We start from the raw sequence: 11,619 nt of genomic DNA, 5'->3' as shown, positions 1-11,619 counted from the left end.
GTGTCAACATTTTGAATTTAAAATAGACAATATACATTGTTATTATGTCTCAAGTATAATGATATCAACACAACAACAATTATTATTTGTAATATTAATGTTATTTGTAATATTAATGAAGTTATTTTATAATAGTGGTTCCATATATTATAATAATGACATGCAAAAATGTCTCATGTCCAATGGACAAATCCAGCTAATTAGTATTTTGAGTCTTCTATGTGCGAAGTATATAAACTTACTCCCACATTTTGTTATAAGAGACGCACGCACGCACCCTTGCATTCACGCGCACACGATTTAGGGTGTGTTTGGTAAGTCCAATAAGCTAGTTTATAGCTTATTGGACTATCTTATAAGCTTGTTTGAAAAAAATAAAAGTGTTTGGTAAAAAGCTTTTCTCACGAGCTTATAGCTTTTTTTGAGATGCTATTTCAAGTAGCGTTTGAGCTTATAGCTTATAGCTTTTTACAGTTTTTTTCCATTTTTAGCCTTTAATTTAATTTTATTATTTTTTATAAAATAAAAAACTACCCACTAAAACAAAAACTACCCACTACATATAAATATCCTTTTATGTCTTTTTATATTTATCAATCATTTAAAAAGCTAATTTTACCAAACACTTTAATTTCAATCAGGTAGCTTTTCAGCTATCAGCTATAAGCTAGCTTTTCAGCTATCAGCTAGCTTATAACTTAATTTTACCAAACAGAGCCTTAATGATGGACCCAAATGAGAGTAAAACTATTCACACTTGTCCTATTCTTGTACCTCAACTAGCCTAATGTGAAGCCATTCAACTTCCACATTCATTTTTTTAATTCCATCAACAACAACAATCTTGCTATTCAAGGCAATGTTGTAAGAATCGGCAGTCTGCAAAACCGGGAAAAAACCGTTTGGAACGGATCGAACAGCCTTGAACCGTTCAAACCGTTGAACCGGGGGCAGTTTTAAAAAACCTGCCGATTCGGAATCTTTTTTTAAAAAAAAAAAATGCAAAAATCACTTTTCTCCCCTATTTTTCTGTACTTTTCACGGAAACCAAAAACCCCAATTGCTAATCCTGTTATCCTATTAACTAACATAAACACCAAAACCAAAAACCCCAATTTCAATCTTTCAACACCAAATTTTAATTTTTATAAATTTTTAGGCATATTCTCACTTCTCTCGCCCAATTCTTTTGATTTTCAATCACTCTTTCAAATTACCTAGTTAGATTGAATGATTTGAGTTGATGACAAAATAGCTGGTATTTTTTTTAAGTGTTAATTGAAAGAAAGAAAGCAGTGACAATGAATATGAAAAAAATAAATAGGTAATGAAACAAGATAGATTTAGATGTAGGGAGAGAAGTAAAAAGATGTAACATTGTTGAGTCAATTGTAGAAATATAAGAGAGATTCAAAACAATTGCATAAACATGTACTGGTGTTGCTTGAAGAGATTGGAAAGAAAAGGAACGGCTGCTTTGTGTTTTTGCAGATAAGAATATTATGGCTATTTTTATAATTAGAGTTAAAGTAAGAGGTCCTATTGGGCTTATTTGGTTTTCTGGTATGTTGTTGGGTCATGTGAAAAAAAAAATGTATTACTTTTTTTATTGTGGTTATTCATATTTATTTTATGCATCTAATTATTAGCATGAATTATGATGTTTTTATATTTTATGTCTAGTATTTGTTATCAATTTATGTATAAGTATTTTTCATCAAAAAAAAAAATTATGTATAAGTATTTTATTAGTTTGTTAATTTATGTCTAAGTATTTGTTATTTTGTGACTGATAATTTGTTTATTAGCTATGAAATACGAAAAGATGTGAACGGTTCAATATAAACGGTTCTATAACGGTTGAACCGGTCTGACCGGTTGACCCTTGAACTGGTGGCCACACCGGTTCAACCTTCGGCCCAGTTCTTAAAACACTGATTCAAGGCATTTTGATTTTTGCTAGATCATTCTTTTTAAACTCTGATATGATTCCACAGACCATTTCCAACAATGCTGAACGGATTTCCATCGACTCTGACATGCAATTTTTAGCAATATATCCGTGCTTACCGATAATTTTACTTAATATCGACATCAATTCTTCCTTCACTTGATATATTTTAATTGTAATGTTCTCTATATCCGACTTTGTATTTCCTCATCATCTTCATTTTCCATCATGTCAACCATTTTAGTTGGTTTGAGACTAAAAGATGGGATTAGGGATGAACAACCAAAATTTGAGTTTCATAAATTTTACTTTTTTTGAGAAAAATCAAACGAATATAGTCAAAATCGTTTGTTGCGGTTACAATGCGGCCATACCATACACGTGAATTAAAATCACAATGCAATTGTGGTACGATGCGGTTGCGGAACTTACCACATCAACAACATTGCGGTCGCAATTACGGATGCGGACCGCAATTCAAAACCTTGTTCATAGCTTATTAATGAGTCTTAAATATTAAGCTAGAAATCACCGAATTATTTCATTAGATAATGATATCCACTTAAAAGGCCAAAGGCAGTTCAAAAAAAAAAAAAAAACTTAAAAGGTCAAAGTTAATACTACATTTGTCCTCCTATATATGATATATTCCGCGTCAAGAAAAAAAAAATGATATATTCTTAGATGTAATTTATCATTGTCATAAAAGAATTATCTTATCTTTAACAGGACGAAGCTTTTAGAGTTATATTAGTGCAAATGATTTATAGGAAACGTCTTCTTGTAAAATTACTAGCCTACATATTTACGTATATTAGTTTCTCTTTTTTTTTTTTTTTTTTTTTCAATTAAGCTAGTAATAGTAAGAGTAGATGAGCAAGTTATCAGAAAATGAAAATTTTTCAGCAAAGAAAATGAAATTTGATTCTTTCATTTTCCATACCTGCGCGCGGCTGCACCCCTAGTACAAGTAAAGACTAATACATTCATTATGATCAATATATAGAGAACCAATTGCATGCCAATAATAGAAACCTAGTATGTATACTCTTACATATACAGGAAGAAAATAAGAGCTATGTTTTCTCTTTATTTTCTATATAAGAGTACTATATTCTTAACACAAAAATACTTTATCCGATCCTTAATATAAGAGAAATTTTACATTTTACATTCATTGAAAATTCAATGTATCTAGTCTATATTATTGACTAGACACATTAGATTTCCAATAAATATAAAAAGTAAGATTTCTCTTGTATTAAGGACAGGAGAAAGTTTATAACAATAGAGGTTAGTAATGTTGAGGTTGATTGTCAAGTCTCACATCGTCTAGTTTCTTAAATAAAGAATGAGGTTAAAAAATAGTTATCGGAGAAGTCTCAGTGTCCCACATCGCTTAGAGTGGTGAAGCAAGGGGAAAATCAAGGCTACATATTGGACCTAAGTTCTTTGTTTTTAGATGCACCAGTCAGTAGCACTTTAAGCTTATATTTGACTTTTTGTTTTTCTCTTGTACTCTTTTGTTAGAATGTTGTGAGAAGTAGTTATATATTTGTTTTGGAGAGTGTGGTGTATTGGGGGCTGAGGGAAGGTCGAGGATAGTCTATGTATTGTAACAATTTTCACATAGTGATATTCTCTGGTTGTCGGTTTAGACAACGACCGTGATTATTTCTCTGATTTTGGACTTATGCAAGTTATAATTTTGGTGCACCATTTTTTTTATAAGTTATATAATTATAGATATATAATATGAAAGAAGAGTTAAAGATTATATCAATATCGAAAAGTTTCACCAAATAGATTTAATTGTTAGAATCTCTCTGATAATTTTTAATTCTTCAAATATATTTCACTATCAATATCATAAGAGTCTAAATTTATTTTAAAATTATAGTAATAATAATTATTTTATATATTTATTTTAACATACACGGACGCACGCACGCACACGTGAGTACATGCACATACACACATTAAATTAAATAAATAAAAAAGTGTGCCTTTAAAACCCTATTGCCCTATGTGGTCATTACTCTAAAACATCCCACTGAACCCTTCTGTTCAGTGTTTACTTTAATGTTTATATATTTCTTTTATTGATGATAAATATTTCTTAGGTTGACATATAGCAAAATTTTATTTGGGAAGTTCCATTATCCACTTTGATAAAAGATGTTTCGGTTAGTCGCAACTTTTCAATTTGGACACAAAAAGTTCATCGTTGATTAACATGCATACCATTGTCAACCATGATGACTAAATAACATGAGTAGACGATGATAGACTATACAATCGTTTATACATGAAATGACAAAAAAAAAAAACTAACTAAATTTTGTAACAAAAGATCAAGAAGAAGAGAAGTGGGAGAGGTGAGATTTTCTAAAGTCTAAACTGACAGAGTCTATTTATGGACATTTTGACTGCACAAGTGGCAGAATTTTGACTAATATAAAAAATTTGACCATCTGGTACTTAAATAGCAAAATGATTTTGTAAAAAAAAAAAAAAAAAAACTCAAAACCTAGATAGATACTGTTTCTGTATGGTAAAAAAAAGCGCGGCGATAAAAAGAAAAAAGCAGGAGCTTGAATTTAGTTTTGGCGGAGTTTGGGGCTAGAATGACGTTCTGCAGATTCAATCCTGCAATGACAATGCGAATCGCAATTCTAAGGGAGGCTAGAAGGAAATTTGATAGCATTTTAGGGTTGAATAGGTTGATTCATTCCGTTCCTCATTCTCAATCTCAATCTCCTCCTTTAGCTGGGAGCATTTACCATGGGTTGAATAGTTTCTGTTTTGGTGGCTCTTTGGAGCTCATGGCTGTCCCAAAACGGAAGGTAAGGTATCTCCATAACTACTTTGATGAATGTTTTAAGGACAAATTATGTTGATTAATTAATTTTTGTTTTTCAGACTTCTCCTCATAAAAGAGGAATAAGAAATGGACCAAAAGCTCTCAAACCTGTTCCTGTGCTTGTCCTATGCAAGTAAGCTTTAGCAGCTTGTTTGTTTACAGTCAATATATAGTAAATAGCACTTGGATTGGTCTAGTTCTAGTTTATGTATAACACTTGAGAAAACAAATAAGTTTATGTATAGTAAATAGTAATAATATGTAGAGGAACCCACTTGGTTTGGTCTAGTGGTATTGGCTTGGGACTGGGAGTGTGCTCCTCCTTAAGGTCTCAGGTTTGATTCTCTCTCGTACCAATTTGGGTGGACTACTTTAGCATCTTCAAAAAAAAAAGAATTTTGAAAGTTTTTTGTTTGATTAAAATAGCTTGAGAATTTATGGGGGAAATACAATCGCAACGTGAATATAGAACAACCTGTTGCGAGACCGACTGATTCGAGTCTCTGGAAAGCTATTACTACAAATTTATGGCCCAATTTGAACGAATTTTGCTATTGGTCTTTGGGTGATGGACAGTTGGTGGATGCTTGGTCTCGTGCTTGGATAGAGCCTAGACTTACTACAGCATGCCAAGGTATCCGATCTGGTGGATAGTAATGGAGAATGGAATTGGACTTTGTTGAATAGTTGGCTCCCTGTGCCTCCTGACACTGCAGGATCAGATGCACGCATTTACTTTGCTGAAATAGCAGGTAAATTTTCTGTAGCTTGCCTGTATCAATATTTGTGTGAGCACCGGCCTTGTAATGACGGGGGTGGCTGGAAGAGAATTTGGAATTTGACTGTTCCGGAAAGAGTTCGACATTTTATTTGGGTACTGCCACACGATAGACTTCTTATGAATTACAATAAAAGTAGAATGGGATTTGGAAGCTCAAGCTGTAGTTATTGTGGTAATATTATTGACGATACTTTACATGCTTTGAGAGATTGCCCTCTAGTTATGCCACTTTGGTTAAATGTTGTGAATATGAGTCTGAGAGATAAATTCTTTTTGGGAGATTTGAAGAGCTGGATTTATTTTAATATGACTACGGATGTCGGAGGGAATAGCAATGTAGCTGATTATTGGGCCATGGCTTGTCATTGTTTGTGGCATTGGAGGAATAAAGAGATGCACTATGATACATTTCAAAGGCTTTTATTTCTAGCAGATCATATATCTAAGCTACTGTGAGACTATAAGCATGCTATGAATTTTAATAGAATAATAGTGGAATCTCAACGTGAGTTGGTTTTGATTGGCTGGAAGCCACTGCCGAATGGGTGGGTAAAGTTGAACTCAGATGGTTCTTGTAAGGATAATGGGATAGCCGGTTGTGGTGGTATCATAAGGGGCAGCGATGGAGAGTGGTTGTGTGGTTTCGCGAAGTGTATTGGAAGGTGTAATGCGTATTTGGAGGAACTTTGGGGAGTGTTTGAAGGCTTGAAGTATGTTAGAAGGTTGGGTTTTAGAGCTGTGGAGGTAAATGTAGACTCTCTCATGGTGGCTAATATTTTAAATAGCAACCAAGAGGGTAGTCCTATGGGTAGAGCGTTGGTGACAAAAATACGGGCTCTTATGGAGTTGGATTGGGAAGTTGTGGTGCGACATTCGTATCGTGAAGCCATCCAAAGTGTAGATGCTTTAGCAAATCTTGGATGTTCTTTGGGTGCGGGTATTTGTTATTACGAGTCTCGGCCGACTCAAGTCAGTCACTTGTTATTTGCTGATAGTATGGGGATGTCTGTTCCTCTATTGATTTCTTTGTAGTTCTCTTTTTTCCGGGCTTTTAGCCCTCTCTGATATAAAAAAAAATAGCTTGAAAAATTGAATTTAAATAGATGCCGTAAGAGAACAACACAAATCAATTTATTTTTCTACATGAGTTTGACAGTCCATCAAAAGAAAAACGTTATCGATGTGTGTGTAGGATTTATGATATTTTAATGGTTTTGCTCATTTTTATTATAAAAAGTGCACATTTGTTGGACTCGGTCCATTAGCACATATTCATTGTAGCTTATGCTTAACTCAGTTTTGTTTTTCTTCACAACATAACACGTTTCATTTATTGCTTTCGGTTTCTCTTTAACAAACTTAGCTCTGCTATATGTGTCTTTTGTCTTAAGTAGGCCTTGTTCTGAAATTGTGAAAGCTTAACTGTACATATATTTCATAGTCATATTGTGTTGGGGTTGAAAATGATTTATCTATTAGATTCTATGAAAATCATATATGTGCATAATTCTAGGAAGGTTAAAATTCAATCCTTCTTTTTCTTCCTAGCTTGTTGATGACAAAAGAGAAAAAGAAAAAGGGGTGATTCATGGGATTTGACTACCTTCCTGAGAAGGATTTATTACTCGGTTGCACGAACAAATTCAAAAGCATGTCTATTGTATACACGACATACATTGATTAGTTTATTAAGTATTGTATGAAACTATGAGTCTATTATTGCTATAAGATTGACAAATTAAATTCATGTATTTTTCTGGTTCAGAACTTCATATGTGATTAATAACTTCACTTCTGCAGGGGTTGTGGTCGTGTCAGGCTTCCACATTTCTACTGTTGCAGTGGGAAACCACACCACGAAAATAATGGTGGACAGAATGGCACAATCTGATTAATTTGTTTGTGATGAAGCGCTGTATGTTAGTTGGCGGGTAGAGCCACCCGTAATTTAGATCTTTCTTTTGATTGTTAGCTGATGGAATAGGTTGTTTGGTAGTAATGTTCTACTTCCTTCTTCCTTAAGCTATCCGATTTTTTTTGTTTTTGAAGGATTAAGCTATCCGATTGTTGGTTTTAAGTTCTTAGCATTAAAAGATAAATATGTATGAGAAATTTTTGAGATGGTATTTTGCTTCCATTGAATAGTAGCAGCTTTTAATGCGTTACAAACCGTATAAAAGCTCACAAATTTGTTCTTTTGAAGATGCAGATGTCATTAGTTTTTCCTGTTTACTAGCTTCTGGCCGCTAAACTTAGTGCCGAATGTTTGATTCGCAAAATAGTAAATACTAAACATAACAGTGCAAGATAGAACAAGATAGTCTAGTGTATTCTCCTATTTGTTTAGCAGATTAAACGCACTAGTTCAACTAAACCTTTACTAAATATCTCTTAAATTCATCACCTGCCCATCAAATCGACTCTTACACACATCACTGTGCATCACAAAATGTCATGATGACTTTCACCCCAAGCTTCCTCTTGACGACGCATTTTGCTCGCAGAAGAATTTCACTATAAACCGAATGCCTAAAATAATTTTGTCAAGAACAATCTTTCTCTGACTAATGAATTAATTATTTTTCGACTATTTTTTCATTCCTCAACTTTGAAAAATATACCGAGTTTCTCTTCTAAGTCTATAACCGATTTCACTAAAACAATGATAAAATCATTTTTGCATATTTAAAAGAAATTTATGTAACATAAGATAAATCACCACCTTAAAAAATATTTATGTAACATAAGTATATTGCATAACATTCGTTAGGTAGAGAATGTGTTTCTTCTATTTTTTGCATGTACTTCTATGGTGTGGATTTCTAATAAGAGGAAGAGATAATAATCATGTATATTGTGGTTGTCGTTGACGTGAGGGATATATATATAGATATATTTTTTTTGTTACTATATCGATTTAGGTTATAGTAAGTATATGCTACTTAGTTGAAAGGTTCATCTAATCTAATAGTTATTATTCTTTTCAACAAATTTATTTTATATTATTTGTATTATTCTAGCTCCGATCTATTCTAAAATTTTTTCAATCATCATGTAGCTAGAATGATAAATTTTAGAAATTACAAGATAAGTTTAATTAATAGGTAAATGAAAGATAAATTGAAGTGTTTGAAAATGATAAGTATAAATTATGGCATTAAAAAAATTATAGGCTTTGAAGTAAGAAAAATATATATTTTTCAACATTTTTTTATGCAACCTAAATAATCTAAATAATACTCTCTATTGCCTTACCATCATTTTTTTTATGCAACCTTACCATCATCTTAGAATACAAAATTTATACGTACTAGTTTCTTTATTTTATTTTTTTGACACACAATATACATATACATGAACATGATACATATATACAAAGGGAAATTAAGAAAACATTATTGGGTGGCATTACAATAAATAAATAAATAAATGACAACTAATGGAATATTGTATCTTAAGGTATACTACACATAACATTTAATTTGATAGCACACAATCTCATTCTCCTTGGTGTGAAACTCATAGAATCAAGGAAACCTGAAAACCCATTTACATTTATTAAGATAGCACTTATTGTGAAAAAACTCGTGCCAAGATATTGGACAATCACTATCTTTTTCACATTCTACAAGTTCTGTAATAAGAAAATGATAATTAATAAAATAAAGTTAGTAATTAAATCATAACAGATTAGGTGGTAAGTACAAAGTAAAGAAGGAAAAGGATGATCGAACAAATGACTTACCTGTACCGGCTTCCGTTGCGACAAAAAATAAGAAAAGAAATAGAATTATAGCATAAACAAATTTGAGAGTTTTAGCCATATTGTTTCCTCTTTGCATGTAAAAAATAGAATGACTTAATCTCTTTATATAGCCATATCTTCTCCTAAAAATAATTTAATATTTTTTCGCATTCATCAACTTATAAAACCCTTTATAAAACTTTAACAATTATTAAATACTAGTACAAAAAAATAGATACGCGTAGTATTATTATATGATTATAAATATAGGTCCCCATAAAAATTATAAAAAAATAGAAACACGTTAATATATGAGTAGAAATATAGATCTCAGTAAAAATTACTACTATAAAAAATAGGCATGCGTCTTAATATATGAGTAAAAAAATGCCCCGTAGAAATTATAAAAAATATATACTTGTAATATATGAGTAGAAATATAAGTCCCTGTAAAAATTATAAAAAAATAGAAACATATCTTAATATATGAGTAGAAATATAAGTCTCCGTACGTAAAAATTACTATTATAGAAAAAAATAGGCATGCGTCTTAATACATGAGTAAAAAATATATAAGTCTCTGCTAAAATTATAAAAAGTAGGCATGCATATTAATATATGAGTTGAAATATAGGTCCTCGTAATATATGAGCAGAAATATATGCTCTCGTTGAAATTGTAGAAAATAAACGGCTGTGTTTAATTAATATATGGATATAAATATAGGTCTCCATAAAAATTAATACCTCCGTCCCTAAATATAAAATACTCTTGAGATTTTTTCTTTGTTCCTTTTCTAAGACCCCATTCAAATTTTCAAGGATATTAATTTTTGTGTAGAAATTATAAAAAAATAAACACGCTTATTATTATATGATTAGAAATATATATCCCGTATAAATAATTATTATAAATAATGAGTATTAATATGAGTAAAAATATAAGTCCACGTAGGATTTATAAAAAAATTAGGCATGAATTGTTAGTTTAAAAGACACAAATTATCTTTTGGCTATGTGTCTTATCGTAAGGATGGATAAATGTTTCCTCTTTACTATCATTATTAAATTAACCTTTCGTGATGGTAAAAGATTTATTTTCTTTCTTATCTTTTCATTACTCCTAGTTTTTCATTACATTTTTAACATTTCATGACGGTATAAGGAAATTGTTTTCTATTTGAACCATGGTAAAGTTATTTGTTTTCTATTTGCTCACACGCTCATTAAGGCGGCCATATCTTTTTGTATTGAAACGTTATTGATTAATAAAATGTTTTGAGCTTTTGTTTGTCAAAAAAACATCTTTTTCTTTTTTACAAAAGATGAGAACATGTTTATGCACAAGTAAAACGTATTATAAGATTAATTCTAGTTAAAAAAAATGATTAATTCTAGTTAATATAATCATTTAATAAAAAATAATGCATATTTAATTTTGTAATTTCATGATTTGTTCTGCATTATCATTCAAATCAATTATATGATTTATATTAATTTACACAATAATTTGTTATTAACGGTAAATCAAACTTTGTGGTTAAGTTTATCAAGCGACAAGCAAATATGGCTGCCCACACGTTTGCTAGAGCGGCCATTTTTTGGTCTAGTTGCTATAGTTCTGAGTTATTACCTCATTCTATTACTTTTATTTTGAATAATGAAATGATATAAGATTCTTTTTGTCAAAAAAAATGTAAATCAATTTTTTCTCTTGAAATATACACATTTTCTATTATTTTTTTTTACTAAAATAAAAGATATTCATTCATTCAAATTGATAGAGTAAATCAGATTCAAGTACAAATTCAATACCGCTAAAAATGAAAATAATGAATCTGCGAACAAACTCACAGCATCCAAGTTAATAGCATAAAACGGCATACTCATGCCTACAAATAATGTGATAAAATTAAAGTAACCAGAATACTTATGTCTCCGTATCTGCATCGTTGACGAACTTAATCATCGTGTGAATCAGTAGTTGAGCGAGGTTGATCTGCCAATTCAATCAAACGAACACCACAACAAGACGAGAATATAAATACTGCATAAAGACGGGACAACGAAATAAAAAAACACACAATAATCTATGTGAAAACCATTTATTTAGATTAAAGCAAATAAAAAAAGATGCAAATGAGTGATTTTGGGTCTTTTTTATAAAAGGAGGAGAAGAAAACTTAAAGAGAAGGAGTAGGTTGTCTATTTAAGAAATTAGGGCTACACATTTTCTGTTATTTAAAATTAAAACAATGGATGTTTTGTAAAAATAAATAA

At 31.0% G+C, this 11,619-nt stretch overlaps 1 protein-coding gene across 1 annotated transcript; it reads left to right on the top strand.

The window, feature by feature from the left end:
• The first annotated feature begins 4,473 nt into the window (after window positions 1-4,473).
• Window positions 4,474-7,797, top strand: LOC123911429. Its single transcript, XM_045962836.1, has 3 exons — window positions 4,474-4,797; window positions 4,874-4,947; window positions 7,396-7,797. The coding sequence occupies exons 1-3, from the start codon at window positions 4,579-4,581 to the stop codon at window positions 7,484-7,486; spliced, it is 384 nt and encodes a 127-aa protein (XP_045818792.1). The 5' UTR covers window positions 4,474-4,578; the 3' UTR covers window positions 7,487-7,797.
• Window positions 7,798-11,619: the final 3,822 nt, after the last annotated feature.

The sequence above is a fragment of the Trifolium pratense genome, linkage group LG2 (genome assembly GCF_020283565.1).
Source record: "Trifolium pratense cultivar HEN17-A07 linkage group LG2, ARS_RC_1.1, whole genome shotgun sequence".
Taxonomy (NCBI): Eukaryota; Viridiplantae; Streptophyta; class Magnoliopsida; order Fabales; family Fabaceae; genus Trifolium; species Trifolium pratense.
The sequence above is the reverse complement of the archived record's forward strand: the minus strand, read 5'-3'. Positions and strand labels throughout refer to the sequence as shown.

What these genes read in the sequence shown, in the direction of transcription:
- LOC123911429 (XM_045962836.1), top strand. Translation starts at nt 4,579, where the DNA reads ATGACGTTCTGCAGATTCAATCCTGCAATGACAATGCGAATCGCAATT. An exon ending in TGGCTGTCCCAAAACGGAAG is followed by an intron (nt 4,798 to 4,873) that starts GTAAGGTATCTC and finishes TTTGTTTTTCAG; the next exon opens with ACTTCTCCTCATAAAAGAGG. An exon ending in CCTGTGCTTGTCCTATGCAA is followed by an intron (nt 4,948 to 7,395) that starts GTAAGCTTTAGC and finishes TCACTTCTGCAG; the next exon opens with GGGTTGTGGTCGTGTCAGGC.